General features: G+C 47.9%; 2 protein-coding genes across 4 annotated transcripts; both read right to left on the bottom strand.

Annotated features, from left to right (window-relative positions):
* Nucleotides 1–226: 226 nt before the first annotated feature.
* On the bottom strand, nucleotides 227–9,254 carry BRD2 (bromodomain containing 2). 3 transcript variants are annotated; one of them, XM_050787603.1, is made up of 12 exons: nucleotides 8,752–9,254; nucleotides 6,925–7,228; nucleotides 6,187–6,324; nucleotides 5,501–5,639; nucleotides 5,200–5,414; nucleotides 4,731–5,105; nucleotides 4,092–4,220; nucleotides 3,650–3,901; nucleotides 3,270–3,532; nucleotides 1,400–1,704; nucleotides 1,069–1,191; nucleotides 227–955 (listed from the first exon to the last, which is right to left on the bottom strand). In XM_050787603.1, exons 1-12 carry the CDS (start codon nucleotides 8,778–8,780, stop codon nucleotides 819–821), a joined length of 2,409 nt encoding a protein of 802 aa, XP_050643560.1. In that variant the 5' UTR covers nucleotides 8,781–9,254; the 3' UTR covers nucleotides 227–818. The 3 variants fall into 3 exon arrangements, with proteins under 3 accessions (XP_050643560.1, XP_050643561.1, XP_050643562.1); XM_050787604.1 differs by lacking the exon at nucleotides 8,752–9,254 and adding an exon at nucleotides 8,545–8,595; XM_050787605.1 differs by lacking the exon at nucleotides 8,752–9,254 and adding an exon at nucleotides 6,578–6,670 and having other exon boundaries at nucleotides 6,925–7,015.
* An 87-nt stretch (nucleotides 9,255–9,341) lies between these two features.
* Nucleotides 9,342–12,587, bottom strand: LOC126952795 (uncharacterized). The gene is made up of 2 exons (XM_050787824.1): nucleotides 12,405–12,587; nucleotides 9,342–10,177 (listed from the first exon to the last, which is right to left on the bottom strand). The coding sequence occupies exons 1-2, from the start codon at nucleotides 12,514–12,516 to the stop codon at nucleotides 9,540–9,542; spliced, it is 750 nt and encodes a 249-aa protein (XP_050643781.1). The 5' UTR covers nucleotides 12,517–12,587; the 3' UTR covers nucleotides 9,342–9,539.
* Nucleotides 12,588–19,421: the final 6,834 nt, after the last annotated feature.

The raw sequence follows: 19,421 nt of genomic DNA, 5'->3' as shown, positions 1-19,421 counted from the left end.
AAATTGTAGACCTAAAGATTAGTTCTAAGCACTCAGTTTACAAAAGTGAGATGGATTTATTAAAAACACAGCAAAAGCCTACTGGTTTAAAAATTAAAACAATCTAATTATAGGGTAGCTATTGCCTTTTCTCATTGCAAGAATATTTTCTTCAAAATTATCAAGACAATTCTTATGATGTTCCTTTTGAAACACTACAAAAACAAATATTAAGGTAACTCAAAACTTGAATAATATTTTCTTTATTTACAAGTTAGAATCAACAAAGACAGTCCAGGGGACCAAATGGGGAGATGACTGAAACCCCCAGGGCCCCAAATGGAGCGGAAGGAAAAAGGGAAAACAGAGTAGAAAAAAAAAGTCAACGTAAAAAAAGAGCTCCCCCTTCTTCCCTCCCCGTGGAGGCTGAGGGGACCATGGCCCCACCCTTCCCCCCAGCCTTACCTAGCTTAAAATAAATTAGAACAAACAACCTCAAAACAGGGCCCTTAGAAGTGAATAGGGCAGCTATGGCCTCAGGTAACTCTACATCAGGGCTTTGCACATTCCCACCCTTGCCCTGCCCCATTTTGAATGGGGGCTCTGTGTCCAAGAGATCACTCCCCAATGGGGCTAGGAATTCAATGTTATTTTGTCCATGTCCCTCCTTCAGTAAATGTCCCTGCATCCCTCCCCCACTGCAGAGCCAGCTCTCCTAGAGGGGGGTGGGGGTGTGTGAGATGAAGAAGTGTCACAGCAAAGGGGGAAAGGGCAGGTGGGGCAGGGTGGTCTAGGGGTCCGGTCCTGCGGAGCCTTCCTGCCCCATCTGGCCTGACCCCTTAGCCTGAGTCTGAATCACTGGTGTCTGAAGAGGACGACGATGAAGAGGAGGAGCTGGAATCTGAGCTGGAGCTGGAAGCGCTAAGGCGTGACACTGCTACTTGCTGTGCAGAGGATGACTCTGTTTTCTCATTCACTGCAGAACAAATTTGAAAGTTAAAGACGTTCAAGTCTGAATCTTCAATTGTCAATAAGAGTCAGGAAGGCAGGATGCAGTCAATCGGTAGTGGCCTGTAAGTATGTACTCACCTTTCTTGGGGGGCTTTTTAGTGGAATTGAGCTGTCCGCTGACATCTTGTAACCGCTTTTCTAATTCCCGCTTTTTCTCCAAAGCTAGTTCCTCCTTTGTCTTTCCCACAGGCTTCTTAATGGCTAATGAAAGAAATTTATCAGGATACATTAAGATTGTCCCAAGCATCTTATTATGGGTCCCTAGGTTCCCAAGTTCCTTTCCTGAACATGAGGAGTCAACCAACACATCCCATTATCCCGGGAGCTGACAATCCTGAAAGCAAACAGACCCCATTATCTTTCCTAATCTGTCCTCAGAACCACGAGATGAACCTCATTTCATACGTACTGTAGGGCTTCCGGGGTTTCTTACGCAGGCAGGAAAGGACATAGCGCTCAAGCTCTCTAAGTGTGGATGGCTTGAGTGTTTCAAAATCAATCTCAATCTCTTCTGGGTTTGAATCACGTAAAGAGGGCTCCCTGGCTTGGATTATATGCACAACTCGGCCCAGCTTCTCCCCAGGTAATTTGTTGATGTCCAGGCTCAGCTGCCGCTTCTCATCGTAACTCATGGGCCTGCTCTCTTCCTCCTCCTCTGAATCATAACCTGTAGGCAGGGCAGGTGGGGCTGTCTTTGTGGCCTTTTTGGGGAGCCTACGGGCAAAAAGAGTTGTCAGCCAAAGAATCTTCATTAACCTCTCCTAGTATGTTCCCACTGTTATAATTCAGTGATCCTATTTCCTACCCAGAGTGGAGCTTCTGCTTTTCCATTCAATGGCCAAGTCAGAGGTGGGGTACTGGGACACTGTATAGTGAAACAGCGTTTTATGGAACTCTTACCTGCCAAGCATTTTATTACATTTACTTTGGGCTTTCAAAACTTTATACAGGAATACCTCTTGGAGATAGAAAATTCTGAATTTGGTTCCAGACCATTGCAATAAGGTGAGTACCAAAATAAAATGAGTCACATTACTTGGTTGTTTGGCACTATGTTCTTGACTGTAACTGGGCAATAGCATTAGGTCTTTAAAAAGACAATGTACGTACATACCTTAATGAAAAACTACTACTAAAAATGTGACACAAAAACATGTTGGAAAAACTGTTGACTCGCTCCATACAGGGTTGTCACAAATCTTCAATTAAAAAAAAGCTGTAATTTCTAAAAAATCTCCATGAAGTGAAGCACAATAAAACAAGGTACACCCATTTAGGTATACTGGTATGGGTCTTTCCACTCCCTAAAACACTACCGAACTACACCATGGCCCAGGTGCAGTGCCTCACATCTGTAATTCCAGCCCTTTGGGAGGCCAAGGCTGACAGATCACTTAAGGTCAGTTCAAGACCAGCCTGCCCAACGTGGCAAAACCCCGTCTCTACTAAAACTACAGAAATCAGCCGAACACTAAAACTACAAAAATTAGCTGGGCTTGGTGGCGCAAGCCTGTAATCCCAGCTATTCGGGAGGCTGAGGCAGAACCGCTTGATCCCAAGAAGTGGAGGCTGCCATGAGCCGAGATGACGCCACTGCACTCCAGCTTAGAGTCTAAAACAAACAACAAAAACACACCAAAAAACCAAAAACTGATACGCCACTAAAAACAAAAGTCTAGACTCATTGATTTAGAGTAACAGGCACACTACATGGCCCAGGGAACAAATCTTATCTGCCACTTGTCTTTGCAAATAAACTTATTGAAACACAGCCATCTTCATTTGTTTCTAGCTTATGGCTTTCAGAGTTCATTGTCAGAGTAGCTGTGAAAGACCCTATGACTCCCAAAGCCAGGGGTCCCAACCCCCAGACCAGTACCCAGTCTGTAGCCTATTACTGGCCCACACAAGAGGTGAACAGCAAGCATGTGGGCATCACTGCCTCCTGTCAGATCAGCAGAAGCATTAGATTCTTGTAAGAGTATGAACCTGTGAACTGCATGTGGTAGGCATCTAGGCTGCATGCTCCTTATGGGAATCTAATGGCCCAATGATGTGAGGTGTAACAGTTTCATACCAAAAACCATCCCCTCAAACCCCGAGTGGAAAAATCTGTCTTCCATGGAACTGGTCCCTGATGCCAAAAAGGTTGGGGACCAATGCTCAAAGCCTATTGTATCTGTTAACTGGCCATTTAGAAAAATCTTTGCAAAGAGAGATGGCATCCCCTGGAGAGAGAGAAATAGCCCAACTAGTCTCTGCTTCCTACTCTAACTCACTTGGTGCCACTTCCTCCAGAAGGTCCAAAGCCAGAAGGGCCTAAAGCAGCACTGCCACCCCCACTGCCACTTGCTTTCTTGGACTTCTTGGGCTGAGGTGGGCGGGGTGCCCGAGGCCCCTTGTCATCTTCATCGGCCCCAGCTCGGCCTCGATGCTTCTCTGCCTTCCGTTTCTTCTTTTTCTCTTTTTTCTCTCTTTTCCTCTTGGGCTTAGATATTGGACCCTGGGACAGAGCAGCCAGTTGTTCGTGCACTGCCCGAAGCTACAGAAAAAACAAGAAGTGGAAAAAGTAAATAAAGATAAAAAGACAAGAAGAAAAAATCAGGACAAAAAGCATGAACCTCTTACCCAGTAAAAACTTTTAAGAGTGACAAAATACCTGTTCCTGTAGTTCTGCTAACCGATGAGCCCTTTCTTCCTCCGAGTCTGAGCTTTCACTCTCTTCTTCTTCCTCCTCGTCGTCGTCATCTTCCTCCTCCTCTTCCTCAGAGGAGCTCTCACTGCTACTTTCCTCACTGGAGGACTCTGAAGATGATTTGGCCAAGCCAGGGGGCATGGCATTAGAGACTGGTAAAGGCCCTGGTTCCAGTGGTTCATCTGGCATCTTGGCATAACGGAACTCAAATACATCCTATAAAGAGGCACAAACTCAAAACTATGCTGATGAACAGTGGGTGCCCTGCATACCCAGCCACCAAGTGATACAGCTCCAATTTACAACTGTACAGAACAGCGAGACCCTCATGTTGAGGCTACGCAGCACAGATGACAAAATAACTCCCCATACCATTTATTTTTCCAACTCCAACCTTTCCGCTCACCTGAAGCTTTCGTGCCATTGCCACAACATCGTGATCTGGGGGATTGTACTTATAGCAGTTGGAGAACATAAGCCGTACATCAGCAGCAAACTCCTGTGCATCCCGGTAATCACGGTTCTCCATCTTCCGCTGCAGAAGGAGGCAGCATCAGAAGCTGCACAGGCAGGAAGACTCACCTTTCCCTGCCAACCCCAGACACCACAAGAAGAGCCCTCTCTTGAGAGCACAGTGGGGATGACCTTAAGGATCTGTGCCCTGGGGTTCAAGTTTGAAGTCAAAGGAATTTGGGTGGGTTGAAGAGATATTTATGTCTAGAAAAAGAAATCATTTCTAAGTGACAGAGAAGAGGTGGCCTATGACTGTCTTTCCACCCCATAACTTCCTTAACCCAACACTGCCACAACATTAGTACTTAATTATAAACAGTATTGTTCCCAAGACAAAGAAACCCCACCCTACTGTTTCAAACTCCAGAAAATATGAATTCTCAAACACCAGACCTTCTTTCTGTTCCACTATTTTATAAAAGTAAACTGCCAAGAACCAAAGACTGCTGTGTGCCCACATAAGGCTACTTAATGTTTTGCACCTAGGCTCCCATCACTGCCTGAGCATCCCATCTGCCCATGCAGTGGGTACCTTGACAGTGCTGAGGTCCATGGGGTGCTTAATGATGTCATGGTAGTCATGCAGGCCAAGTGCAGAAGCATCCACTGGTTTATAGAAAGGCCAAGCATAGGCAGCATGCTTCTTAGAGAGTAACTCCTTCAAAATGCCATTGCAATGTTTTAATTGTTCTGAAAGCTTTCCTTTCTTAGAGCTCTGGTGTTGTTGCTGAGAGTCAGGCAAGTCTTTGCGTGGGGGCTTGATGGGGCGACCACTCTCTCTACGCATAGGGGGAAGCCGTGCTGCTTTAGGCTCAAGACTCCCAGGAGGGCTAGCTGGAGAACCAGGAGCCAGGATGGCTGTAGGTGTAGGGGTGGTAGTATCTGCTTTCCGCTTTACACCTTTTTTCTGCAGAAAGAAAGATAAGGAATCTATTACTCCAAGCCCACCTTACTTAAGACCCTTGCCTCCCTGCTGCCCAGAGGAAATCCACAGATCATACCTTGGCAAGAGGCTGGGCTGGAGGAGCTGCAGTAACAGCAAGGAGCGGGGGTCCAGCAGAGTGCAGGGACTTGAGAAGTGGAGAGGAAATGACTGATGGGTGGGGAATGTTGAGGACAGTGGTAGGTATCTCAGGTGGGGGAGTATACAGGGCTGCGTGTGACACAGAAGAGACGGCAGGCACCTGATGGGCACTGGTAACACTGCCCTGGAGTGCTAGGAAAAAGGAAAAAAGCAAGTATAGTTTGATTCTCTTTCCCCTATCTTTAGGTGTCCATTTGCAAAACTCCTACTCTTCCTACCTGCCAACTTGGCCCCCTTCTTGTGGCTGTTCTTAGGGATGGTCACCACCAGTTCTTGTTCTTCTTGTGGCATTGATGCAACTTTCTGTAGGAAGATCTTTTCCAGAGTTTGTGCCATTAGGACAATATCATCAGTGGGCTATAAGAACACAGACAACAATGAAGAAAGTTAAAAAAAATGCCAACAGAAGATAGACATACACCATCTTTCTCAGAGGCATTCAGACTCTAGGCCATTACCATACCCCCCGCAAGTCACCTTGTCATCAAATCTTGAAGAAAATTTCCTACTCCAGGCCACTACTAATTTCCACTTTCTCTTAACTGTGTCTCCCAAAATACTGAAGAAGAAAAAACTACATGGTCCTTTAAAGTTCAGAAGGGATTAAGAGCTGAAAAGAAAAGAGATCCCTAGTCTACTCAGGTCTCTGGTGCTCTCTAAGAAATAGGGCCACCACCCCCCCAAGTATGAAGTGTTCTACTTAAATAACCTTTAACTGGAGCTCTGGAAGTCACATCACTGTGTTCAATAGTACCATCTAGAATCAGGTTTTGAAAACTGACTACTCTACCTGGGTAACACCCTTACTAGCAAAGCATTTAAGCTTTATGTAGACAAAGTATCTAGCAATAATAGAAGTCACTGTTTATCTGCATCTGCTAAATGAACACACAGAAAAACTCACCTTGTTGTAAATGTAACAGTTGGTGAACATGGTATTAAAATCTTGCATACACTCTGAGGCAGCCCAATAATAATTGTTTTCAAGTCTCCTCTTAATAGTACCCATGTCCATAGGCTGTTTTATAATTTTGTGATAATCCTAAATAGAGAAATGTTAGGTCAGAACCATAGGAAAATAAATGCTTACAGACACTACGGATCCCCGACTCTCTCTCTCACACACACACACCTCCCCCTAAGCATCAAAGGAATATTTACTTAAACTGCGGCCCCAGTTAAACTGTGGGACAAAATAAATAAATATTCTTGACACCCACAGGGAGGCCCCTGCTGCCTTTCTCTAACCACCCACCTCCCACCCACTCTGGAAACTTCCCATCCTGTGACATTACCTCTGGGGCTGGCTATCCATGGGCTGCATGAGGGAAAGGAAGAAGCTAAGAATTTTGGCCACCGTGGTCCTCTCCCCAACCCGAGGTGGGAATCTGTAAAATGGAGCCAGGGCACAAAAGTTAAGGAAGGACACATGGAGGGCACAAGGAAAGATGCCAAGATAGTTACAGCAAGCGGTCGGATCAATCACAAAGGACCAAGAATCCAGAAATCTGGTGGCTAACTGCCCTACAGGGGAGAAATGGGAACTCCCTAGGGGCCGCAGCATCTACACTAGGCAGACCACCCCCATTCACACGCAGTCTTGCTCATCCCATACCTCCCAGGCTCCAATGTCTCTACTCACCGGTAGACCCAGTTTGACAGCATCCACAGGCTGCCGGAATGGCCATGCAAACTGATGTTTCCACAGAGCCTTCATCACTACCTTGTGTAGGTATTGCAGCTGGTTGGTAACTCGTCCTGGCTTTTTGGGATTGGACACCTCCGGGGGTGGTGGGTTGGCAGGGGTCAGTTGCAAAGCAGGCACCGAAGCCATTGTGGGGCTCTCAAATCCCTCATACAAGAGGGAGGGTTTTCGAATCCTTTTCCCTGGTGCCGCTGCTTCTGGGCCCAGCCCCAGCAACCCTGCATTCCCTTCCCCAGGGAGCCTGTAAAGATGGGAAACAAAATTAGGGCAATATCGTGCAAATCAGAAAAAAGTGCATTTGCACAAAGGTCTAATAAATCCAGGTGTTGGCCCTAGTGAGGTGGTTGCACTTATGCCAAGTGATTTAAGCAGAAACAATACCCAAACAATCTGTGGAGCTTTTATTGCTGGCCCTGCCTTTCTTTTATTAGTATTTTTAGTATACTATCTAGATCCCACCTTCTGAACTCTAATGACTTCTTTTTCGTATTTTAAACTCTAAAATTGTTTCTGATAGGGCACAATATCTCAGAACTACAGCCCTATGGGGATGGGGCTTAAGCAAGATGGGAGGAGCTAAGAAACTCAAACCCCAAGCTTCCTCCTCACTGGGGGGTTTGGTGGTTGCCATGGTGGTTGAGCGCTGGTGAAAAGAGGAAGAGAACAAATTATGGACATAGAAAATTCCATAAAATGCTGGTAAGACATCGAATAATCCACCTAGATAGAAGAGAGAGCACCATCTTCCACAAGGTCTGGGTAGTTAACGCCACAACAGAACATGGACTAAAAACTCAAATGAAAAACCATACCAACTTAAAAAACACCCAGACAAGGAAGCATTTGTCAGACTTCACAGCCCGAAACTGCCAAGCCCCCAAAATTATTCGCACCAAATGAAAGTCTCCTCACTCCAAGAAAGTCAAAAACCCGTACAAAACAGTCAAGGTCACCAAGTGATAGCCCCCTTCCACCCACCCACTACACAACACGATTCCACTACCAGTTCCCCACTATAGCACCAACTCCAGACACCAAACGCCAACAGTGGTTCATCTACAGTCCCTCAGGTGCTCCTCCGATGAGTTTCCTACCACCTAAGATTTAAGACATTATATGGGAATCTCATTGTTTACAACGCAGTGCTGAACGAGGAACCTTAGATCTACCCTCCTGCTCCAAACGAAACCCCTAACATTAGGAAAAAACAATGCCTCCACCAACAAACACCACATACAACCCACTCGCCCAAAGAAAACAAAAGATTTAATGACATATCCTGGGCATTAAGAATCCGCAGACTTGGAGAGTGATCCCTTTACCATTCTCCGGGAATCCCCGTTGCCAGTCCCTTAAGCTATCACCATGGCAACCCTACAGGGCGCTAGAGGTGGCCGTGAATCCCCCCTAAAAAACTATGACAAACCGCCGCTAGACACCAGACCCCATCAAACGCCAGAGCTGCTGTCCACCCTCACTACACTCCACCGCCAAACTAGCTCTGCCTGACTCGGTGAAGACTGGGCCACGGCGGCATCAAGTGTGTAAAATGACAACCTGTATTCCCCTCCATGCGCAGTAGCCGGGCCGCCACCACCGTTCCAAAACCGTCGCTCAATGCCCTCCGCGCGGCCGAGTCAACAGCCGCGCCGCCAAACAGCAGCGCGCCGGGGCCGCTCCGTACTCCCCCCGAGCACGGCGCCCCACACCCCTGTGCCGCCGCCCGCAACATCCCCTTCCCACACGCGGCTCCCGGGAACGTACTTGTTGTGAGGGGTCACGTTTTGCAGCATCTTGACCGCAGGGAACCGGCGCTGCCCTCAGCCGCGGGAAGTCCGGGTGGCCTCGGTTCCCCTCACCGCCCGGTCCAGCATAACCCGGTAAGTACGGGGGAGGCCGTTCCTCCTGGGCCTCCAGGCAACAAACCCCCTGCCGGACCGGCACGAAAGCAGTCTCTTTGGGGCCTCTCGGAGAGCTCCAGGCAGCTTGGCGCGCTCTGCAGACGGCGGACAGCAAGAAAATGGCGGCGGCCTCCGCTGAGGCGGGCGACTAAGGAGGGACTGACTCTTCAAAGGACGGTCCCCGATCTCAGACACCGTCGTCGATATAGCCCGCTGTTGCTCTGCAGGGATCCCCTCTTCTTGTCGGGAGCCTACGGGGCGGACGAGGTCCCGTTTCGTTCTCGGATGGAGGCGGATGAACACGAAAAGTGGTTTAGGGAGCCGCCGCCTCCATCTTTGAAATCCTCTTGAGGGCGGAGTAGAAGGCAAAAAAAAAAAAAAAAAAAAAAAAAAAACAAAAAAACCCCCAAAAAAAAAAAAAAAAAAAAAAAAAAAAAAAAAAAACACAACAAAAAAGGAGGACAGACTCCGAGGATTGGGCGGGGCCCGAAAAAGGGGAGCTTCAGGGGCTTCTATGGGGTCTGTACTGTCCGCTGGGACCAGTCATAGGCCGGGACGAAGGCCATTTCCAAGCGGATGGAGGTGGATTGTAATGGCGGCCCCGGACGACTCGAAGGCTCTGTATCAGTAGGCAGAATCCTCCAGCTCGTTCTAGAGGCTGCTCCACTCCAGCGCGAAATGGCGCCGCCGAGCCCCGCGCCAGCCCTTTATATATAGGCGGGGAGGAGGAGCTTCGCCGCTCATGCGCGCCACCCCGCTCGAGATTTCCCCCACCCCCTCCGCGCGCGCGCGCTCGCTCACGCGGGTGAAGAAGCTGAGTCGAAGGGGAAGGAACACCTCTCCGCGGGAGCTTTTCCTATTGGCCAGCAGCAACGATGACGTCATAAACTTCATTTCCAAGGTGTCAGTCACCAGGCAGAAGAGTGCCGCAGAGACCCACAGGGAAGTGGCAACCCGCCACATCTCCAAGCCAATTGGCTGAGCTGTGGTCCGCCGAATCCAGGCAAAGAGGATGGTTGGAAGGGGTGCGGAAGCCATCGCCCCACAGCCTCCAGCACCCTCTCCCCGCCTCCCCTTCCAACAAAGTCTTCCCAGGCTTCCATGCACAGCACAATTGGAGACTGCCAAGCTCGGGCAGGTCGTGCCATTCGTAGCTCCTCCATTGGCCAGACCGGCAGGGAAACGGGAGGGGTCGCGTGGGCGTAGCCTGCCTGGGCCCTCCAGGGGTGTGGCCGCAAGACGCCCGGCGGGTGGTGGTTCTCGGCGGCAAGGCAGCTGCAGCGAAGAATCTGAAACGAAGAAGACGACGCCATCTTAGAAGCCGCGGCCTGTTCCTCTATGGCTAACAGCTACGGGCTTCAGAACGGCGACGAGGGGATCTAACGTTTCCATGCCCCACAATGTAAAACACAGGCTTGCTAAAGTCTTAAAATACTCCACTCCCTCCCCCAGACCAAATATGGAAAGACAAGAGCAAAACACTCATTATTTACTGTTTAGTCCCAAAGACTACAAAAGCTAGAATACGTCTCCCAAATTTGCACGTCCAAGCGCCTTTCTAATCCCTCCCCCTCACACCTACGGTTACCAATACATTTCTGCTCGTTCGAAAAAACCTCGGCAACCCTGAAGTGGGATTAAAATCTCCAAACGCATCCAATGTAACCCACCTCACCTCTTCCTCAAACTCCATTCCGGCGTCTGGCTCAGAGCAGAAAAAACAAGTCCTGTGAGGGGTGACTTAGGGGAAAAACCCTCCCCCTCCAGGCGGGCTCGGACCTTTCCCCACACGCCACACCACCCCTAAGGGTATCCGCCTCTTAGGGGCCCTCCGCCACGGGGGCGAAAGAACCCCCCCGCCCCCCCACCAGGGTCCGGAGTCCTCCCCACGGAGCGGCTGGTCCATCGGTCAGCGCCAGGGAGGAGGGCGAGCGGAGGAGGCGGCGGCTGCGGCTCAGACTAGCCCTCCCCCTCCTCCCCTCCTCCCCTCCCCCCGGCCGTCCGCCTCCGAGGAGGGGCAGGAGCCATTTTGGGAGCTCAGTTTCGCCCCCTCCCCCCAACTTACTCAAGTCTTCCTCATAACTTGGTTATCTAAATAAGGGTACAGACTCTATGAATAAACCAGAGCCCAAAGTCTGGATCTCCAGAGCATCTCTGGGGCCGTCCCCGCCCCCTTACAAGAGAGTGAAAGGATTTCCCCCACCCGAGAAAACCTGGGCTTTGGCGGGGCGTCCCCTCCCCCGTTTCCCCTTTCTTCGCTACCAGGGAGAAAACAAACTTGTGTACCTATCAGGGAAAAGTAATCAGCGTAGGTGAACAAATACACGGTAAGATTCCCCCTCCCCCGGGAAGGACTCGTGAGGGCCTAGGTCCTTTAGCTGCAACCATGCCACCCTCCCTCCTCTGCAGTAGCCCTTCAGCTCCAACCTCGGTTACTGCGTCTAAAATGGCCGCCAGTCTCCTGTCTTCTTACCCCCTAGTAGGGCAAACCCGGGGAGGGCGGGGGAAAATGAGCATCGGGAGAGCAGAGTCCCCTTCCCCCTAGTGGCCAGGGATCAGGCCTTGGCCCCCAAAAGTACAAGCGGCCCCGTCCGGGTGGCTGCAGCAGAGAGGGCAATGACACAGCAACTTTGCAGAGGCCTCCTCCCCTCCCCCTAGTGGCCCAACCGCCCAAATCCGCTTTTCTCCACCCGGGCTCTGCAGGCCAGGACAGAGGCCCATCAGGGGGCCGGCCGTGGAAGAAGAACTTAGCAGGCTGAGAAAATACCAGGCCTTAGAAAGGAAAAGGGCAGCCAGACATTGCTCTCGTTTATTCCCTGCATTCCGGAAAATCACTGCCTCCCGATCCTCTATCCTCCCTTCCCCCACATGAGTCACCAGGGAGGCTACTGCTACTCAGTAATTTGGGAAAGTAACTCTTTTCCTCCTTTCCGTTCCCTCCCCCGCAGTACACAAGGAGAGAACTGTTCAGGACTGGGGGAGGGGATGAGGGAGGCGAGGGAAGAGGCCACCCTGGAGAAACCCGAAACCTTGGGAGCTGTGAAATCATTCCAGGTCCCGAGCCTCCCTCGCATCTCAGACCACGCTTTCTAGACCCCCTACTGCCAGCACCCACCTTGGGCCTGGTTTCTGTTCCTAAGCAGACCTCAAGCTTTCAGCTTGTGAGACCCCCAGCCTGGAGTAGACACGTGCTCAGTAAAGATCCTACAGGGGCAAAAGGCCCCACAGGCCGTGTCCACGTGAATGCACACAAATTCGGTAAGCGACTCGAAGCGTAACCTCCAGCCTGCAGTGTGACCACTGGAGCTCCCCTACCGCGAACACAAAGGGCGCACAGCAATGCTCCCTCCAGAGGCTCTGGGGAGAAAAGAAGTTGGCGCCTGGGAACAACCTCAGTTCACAGCCTGGGTGGCCAACTCCTAAAGCATTCACATCCACGGGTAGGGGCCACAGCCACCACTCCTCAGCCCACCGCCAGGTCACCCCTCCCTCGGCCTCCGATGGATCCCTTCTCACCTGGCTCCCGGCTGCTGTACCCCCAGGGGACGAATGGAGTGGGGGGGCCACACCGCCCCCTAACCCTTTTGCCCTCCAATTGGTATGGAGGCATGAGGCTGGCCATTCCCATCCCCCCCCCAGTGGCCCTCTCCCGCTCGCCCCCCTCTACGCTCCCATTGGCTGTAAAAGGTTTGAAAGACAAATCTTCCCACTCTCAGCATTCTTTTCTGAACCCCAAGAATCCCCCTCCCGGACTCCCCACCATTGGCTAAGCACTTGACTGACAACATCTCCGCCCCACAAGGGCCCCTTCTCACCTGGATCCTAAAGCCTTCCAGGGGGCCTCCAAAGTTGCCCTCGGCTTGGTACGGGGTATGTAATCCGGGGTGTCAACCCCCCCCGGAAAACGAAGCCGTGTTGGGGGAGGGGGCGTAGCCCCCAGCCCCTCCCTTCCCGAACGGGCTGGGGGGTGGGGAGAGCACCCGGGCCGCGCGGCCACGTCAGCAGCGCCCAGATTGGCTGACGGGGGTCACGTGCCCGCTGCCCCCCCCCAAGCCACGAGGGCCAGTTTTCCGAACGTTCCTGGGGGTCGCGCAAGGGGCCAAGGGGGCCGCATGGCCCAGGCCTATGTCCTGAAACCCAGAGCGCTATAATGCTGCTGCTTGTCCATATCCCCAGCTTCCTATCCCGCAGTCCTCGACTCTGTCCCCCCCACTCGCCTCTCCATACGGGTTCAGCATGGCTGCCGCAGACCAGGAACACGCACAGCGCAGGCGCAAGGGTGCGCCCTGCCTGGGGGAGGGGAAAGGAGTGCCAGAGGCGGCGGGGAGAGCCGTAGTGCGCAGGCGTCCGGGCCGGAATCGCAGCTCCGGCGGCGGGGCTCGGAGCGCGCGAATTTGGTTGGGCGGGGGAGCCGGCGCCTGCCTCAGCGCCCCCTCCACCACTACCCGCGGCCTAGCTGGGTAGCCGCGGGCGACCAGGCTTGTTTCCTTCTAGGTGGGTGTAAAGTGCACCTTGGCTGGTCTTGGCCTGAAACCAGCGGAAGCGCGCGCCAGGAAACTTGTCAGCGGAGGAGAATGGGGCCTGGACCTGGAGATATGAGGGTCTGCAGAGAGGGGCCCCTTTCCTGGTGTCGTGTGGTGCGACCACTGGACAGGGCGTTTCTCGCCCTCGTCGCGCCTGCCGCGCGGAGAGATGAGGTGCGGACCGCAGACATGGACTTCGTATTCGGCTTTAGTCTTAGGCAGCCTTACAATTCCTCCGTGCCATGAACCTACGCTAGACTTTTCATTAGTGAGACCTGTGAGTCCCTGGACCGCTCTATCTTGTACGATATTTACCAGCTGATCACTTTTCTTTCTCTATCTCGTAGTGGACCGTTTAAACCTCTTATACTCTTAAAGTTACGACCTCTACTCTCTCAATCTTGAGTGAATCCCCCCAAAATTTTGGAATTGGTAACATAAAATGTTATGGTGTTTCAGTTGCCAGCTAAAAAGTAAGCCTTTATTTTGTCATTAGCCGATAACCTCTCCCTTGATTACCCAGAGTAAGGTCTAGATTTTCACGCTGCAGACCCTAATCTCTCCTCACCGACAGATGGCACCTCACAGAACAGAAAGGCCAACTTGCAGAACTGGCTTCCCATTTCCCACCTGCAAACTGGGTCAAGTGTGTATTCCTTTACCATTTCACTAGAGGTCCTCCCTTCGGTTTAAGGAAATCCTTTACTATTGACCTGGTCAACCTTCTCTATTACCCGGAGGCTCTCTTCCTTTCTCCGCCCTTTGACCTTTTTAACTTTTCTCTTGGTTTCCCTGCTGACAAAAAGAGAACAACCCTCTCAATCACCTGCCCTCTTAGAGACTCATTTCTCTCAGCTCCCTTGCACAGCCAAGACCTGAAATTGAAATTATCCTTACTATCTCAATTCTTTGTCACCCTCTCTCTCCCCATCCCCACTCCTCAAGCCACCTCTGTCAGGCTGCTATCACCAAAACTTTTCTGGCAGATGTCACCAAGAACCTCCTAAGTGGCAAAGTCAGGAAGCACTTTACAGTTCTCACCTTATTTGACCTCTGAGGCATTAGACATTTGATCATGTTTCCTTCCTGACATTCTCTCTACCCTTGACTTCTATGACCACTCTCACTTGTTTCTTTTTCTATTTGTCTAACTGTTCCTCTCCAGTCTCAGTGGGTTTTTCTTCCTTAGCCCCTTTTTATGTGTTGATGTTTGCCGTGATTCTTGTTTGCTTCTAATTCTGTTCAACTTCTCTAAGTAATCTGACTCCATGGCTCAAAGCCTCTCAAGTCTGAATCTTTAGTTCACACAGCTCTTTAAGCTAAACTTCCTACTAAATATTCCCACTTGGATAACTCTCAGACACCAATATGTTCAAAATTGATGCAATCTCTATACACTCTAGACCTGCTCTTTCTCTTCTGTTATCCCGAGTAATGGCGGCTATTTAACCCCAAAGCCTGTAATCTGGGAGCCTGTTGTTGATTTCCTTTTCTCATACCCTTACAGACTCATCATTTTGCCTCTTAACTATGCATCAACTCACCCTTCTATCCTAGTTCTATCACCTGAGCTGTACCAACAGTCTCCTAAATTATCTCCTAGACACATGGCTATTTGGATTTAAATTAATACAATTTTAAATTTAGTGTCTCAATATACTAGCCATATTTTAAGTTCTCAATTGCCACATGTGAGTAGTGGCTGTCATATGGGAAAGCACAGATTATTGAACATTTGTGTCATTGCAAGTAGTTTTTTTTTTTTCCTGATACGGAGTCGGAGTCTTGCTCTGTTGCCCAGGATGGAGTGCAGTGGCGCGGTCTTGGCTTACTACAACCTCTGCCTCCCGGGTTCAAGCAATTCTGCCTCAACCTCCCAAGTAGCTGGGATTACAGGCCCCCGCCAGCACACCCAGCTAATGTCTGTATTTTTAGTAGAGATGGGGTTTCACCATGTTGGCCGGGCCAGTCTCGAATTCCTGACCTCGTGATCCACCCACCTCGGCCTCCCAAAGTGCTGGGATTACAGGTGTGAGCCACTGCGCCCAGCCTCATTGCAAGAAGTTCTATTGGACAGTGCTGCTTTAGACTTTCCTCTCTGCCTCGGCCACAATACTGCCAGGAGAAAGCTTTCCAAAATATAGCCCTGGCCATAGCTCTCTTTTAAACTCTATGTTAATTCCTTATTGGCTATGTGATGAAGTCCAAATTCCTGTGTTTGCCAGAACAGTCTGCCTAGCTTTCCAGCCTCATGTCTAACCACTTCCTCTCGGGCCCTATATTCCAGCTGTATTGAACTGTTTCCCAGACGCATCATTTTGTTTCATGCCTCTGTGTTTTACACATAATGCACTTTTTATATGGAGTAGACTTTTCCCCAATCTATGTAAGCCTAAATAACATCTCTGAAAACATCTGTTATCGTTGAAGTTGAGCTGACTGCTCATTCTTTGGTGTCCCTTACTCTTAGGATTTTACTTTCCACAGTGAATGGCATTTATGTGATTACATGTTTCTCTCCAGTACTAGGCCTTGATTTTGAGAGCAGGGCCATGATATATTTTTCTTGCTTTGCTTTTTTTTTTTTTTTTTTTTTTTTTAATATCCTCAGGTCCTAGCACAGTATCTGGCCAGTATTAGCTTCTCACAAGTTGAGCAAATATTGAGGTGAATTGATGTGTAAGTAAGTATGTGACTTAGGTAAGATTGAAATGTGTATGTTTTATGGGGTGCCATATATAGGGGAAGAATCATAGACAAAATTATTGCCTTCAGACATATCTGAGACATTAGAATTATGTGAGGAAAGACAGAAGTAGAACAGCACAGGTTATTGTCACAGAGAGTAGTCTAGTCCAATCTGGCCAGAACATAAGCTACAAGAAGTAGAGCAGGAGAAGAGAAAATGGGAGGTAAATGTATATTGGAGAACATATTATGGAAGGTTTCCGGTGCTGTTAAGTTTGGAACCAGTGGGGAACCACTGAAATTTTTTGAGTAATGACTTGATCAGAGTTATGTTGTTAGATAGGAACTCTGTCTTCCAGTGGCTGGCACTGTCTATGTTAATAAACATCAAATTAAAATGTTAGGAGGTCGGAAAGAGATGTGATTGGTGATACAAAACATTTATTGAGTAGTTAAAATGTGTCGGGTACTGTGATGAGTACTTTACATGTATTAACTCTTTTAATCCTTATAACCCTGTAAAGTCAATACTAATATTATCACCCTCAGTTTTCAAATGAAACAACAGAAGCAAAGGACGGGTTAGTCTGTTTTCTGATGCTATCACAGAATACTCACAGACTGGGTAATTTATAAACAGTAGTTTATTTGGCTCAGTTCCAGATGCTTGGAAGTCCAAGAGCATGACATTGGCACCTGGTGAGAGCCTTGTGCTGCATCATCCCACGGCAGAAGGGCAAACAAGCACATGAGATGGAGAGAGAATAGGGGCCAGAACATACCCTTTGTTTGTTTGTTATTTTACTTTTTATTTTATTTTTTTTGAGACAGAGTCTCGCTCTGTTGCCCAGGCTGCAGTGCAGTGTGCAGTGGCACGATCTCGGCTCACTGCAAGCTCCGCCTCCCGTAGTTCACACCATTCTCCTGCCTCAGCCTCCGGAGTAGCTGGGACTATGGGCGCCCACCACGCCCAGCTAATTTTTTGTATTTTTAGTAGGGACAGGGTTTCACCGTGTTAGCCAGGATGATCTAGATCTCCTGACCTTGTGATCCGCCTGCCTCGGCCTCCCAAAGTGCTGGGATTACAGGCATGAGCCACCATGCCCTGCCTCAGAACGCACCCTTTTAAATGGGAACCCGTACCTACATTAGTAGCATTAATCCATGAGAGCAGAGCCCTCATGACCTAATTAGCTCTTAAAGGTCCCAGTTAAAACTGTCAAAATGGCAGTTAATTTCAACAAGAGTTTTGGAGGGGAGATTCAAACCATAGCAGATAGTATTTACCTAAGGTCACACTTTTAGTAAGTAGCAGAACTGGGATTTGAACCCAGCTAACTCTGGGTGGTATATTATTCTGTTTACTAGGCACAACAGGGAATTTAAGATCCAAGATTGAAGTTAGATAAAAAAAGATTAGGAAGAGTAGATTTGAGAGTCACCTTTGAGATGATATTTGAATCAACCGTGAAGGTAGCCGAGGTTTATAAAGGAGCAGGTATAAAAACAATTTAGGATAAAGGATTGAGCTTTGGGTTACATCTTCATATAGGGAGCAAGAATAGGAAGTGGAACCAGTGGAAAATCTCAAACAAGAAGCAGCAGAGCAATATAATGTGAGGAAGCTAGAACAGGAGATGGTTCCAGGAAGGATTTCATGTTTATTGAATGACTGATTAAATCAGGACTCCTTAAGCTTTTTATGTGCCATTAGCTTTTTTGGCAGTTTGGTGAAGCCTTTGGATCTTGTCTGATGATATTTGTAAATGCATAAAATAAAATATAAACTATAGTTATCAAAATACAGTGGTCCCCCCTTAACTGCAGTTTCACTTTCTGTGATTTCAGTTACCCAAAGTCAACCTTGTCTGAAAATAAGTACAATAAGATACTTTGTGTATGAGACAGAAAGACCATATTCACATAATTTTTATTACAGTAGAATTGTCCTATTGTTAATCTCTTCCTGTGCCTAATTTATAAATTAAACTTTATCATAGGTATATCTATGGATAGGAGAAACTGTGTAATTACATTTGGTGCTATATGGGGGACACTACTATATTTAAAGAAATGTGTGATCTAGTAGTATGTGTTTCTGTATTAATACAATACAGTGTTTCTTTATTAATACATTAAAAAGCATGATTTATTGGCAAGTTTAACAACTCCCATAATTTTAAGTGATATTTTAAGATGTCTGTAACAACTATAATGTGACATGAAAATATTAATTGACGGTGTTTTCTATTGATGACAGTGTTACTGGTACTGCAAAGATTTATTTTCTACATTCTTAAAATTAAATTTCAATGAGAGTTTTTTGAAAATAAAGTTGACTTTTTTTATTCCATCCAAGTTTATGGACCTCTGAATTCTTTTTCTTTTAGAAATTTTTTATTGATACATAATCATTATACATATTTAGGGGGTACATGTGATATTTTGATACATGCATATGATGTGTAATGATCAAATCAGGGTAATTAGGATATCCATCGCCTCAAACATTTATTATTTCCTTCTGTTGGGAGCATTTCAAATCTACTCTTCTAGCTATTTTGAAATATACAGTAAATTAATGTTAACTGTAGTCACCCAGCTGTGCTATCAAACACTATAGAATTTATTCCTTCATTTTAACTATATTTTTTTGACCATTAATGAATCTCACTTCATCCCTCTTCCACCTCCACCCTTTCCCAGCCTCTGGTAACCATCATTCTACCCTCTACCTCCGTAAGATCAACTTTTTTAGCTCCCACATATGAGAACATGTGATATTTTTCTTTCTGTGCCTGACTTATTTCATTAACATAATGACTTCCAGTTCCATCCATGTTGCTGGAAATGACAGGATTTCATTCTCTTTTATGGTTGAATAGTATCCATTGTATATATATACACCACATTTTCTTTATCCAGTCTTTTCTTGATAGACTCTTAGATTGATTCCATGTCTTGGCTACTGTGGGTAGTGCTGCAATAAACATGGACATGTACACATCTCTGATATATTGATTTCCTTTCTTTTGGCTATATACCCAGCAGTGGGATTGCTGAATCAGATAGTAGATCTATTTTTAGTTGTTTGAGGAATCTTTATGCTGTTTTCCATAGTGGCTATGTTAATTTACATTTCTGCCATCAGTATATGAGCATTCCCCTTTCTCTGCATCCTCATCAGTATCTCATCTGTGTCTTTTTGATAATAGCCAATTTAAGTAGATTCAGATGATATCTCATTGTGGTTTTGAGTTGCATTTCCCTTATGATTAGTGATGTTGACAATTTTTTCATATGCCTGTAGGCCATTTGTATG

Source organism: Macaca thibetana, chromosome 4 (assembly GCF_024542745.1).
Source record: "Macaca thibetana thibetana isolate TM-01 chromosome 4, ASM2454274v1, whole genome shotgun sequence".
Taxonomy (NCBI): Eukaryota; Metazoa; Chordata; class Mammalia; order Primates; family Cercopithecidae; genus Macaca; species Macaca thibetana.
This window is presented reverse-complemented; position numbering and strand designations above follow the sequence as displayed.

Excerpts from the sequence above, each read along its gene's own strand:
- LOC126952795 (XM_050787824.1), bottom strand. The coding sequence starts at position 12,516 with ATGGGAATGGCCAGCCTCATGCCTCCATACCAATTGGAGGGCAAAAGG. Across the intron at positions 10,178-12,404 it reads GTACAGCAGCCGGGAGCCAG|ATTCTTCGCTGCAGCTGCCT; the intron begins GTGAGAAGGGAT and ends TCTTCGTTTCAG.
- BRD2 (XM_050787603.1), bottom strand. The coding sequence starts at position 8,780 with ATGCTGCAAAACGTGACCCCTCACAACAA. Across the intron at positions 5,415-5,500 it reads GAAGGGGGCCAAGTTGGCAG|CACTCCAGGGCAGTGTTACC; the intron begins GTAGGAAGAGTA and ends CCTTTTTCCTAG. Across the intron at positions 5,106-5,199 it reads CAGCCCAGCCTCTTGCCAAG|AAAAAAGGTGTAAAGCGGAA; the intron begins GTATGATCTGTG and ends TTCTTTCTGCAG.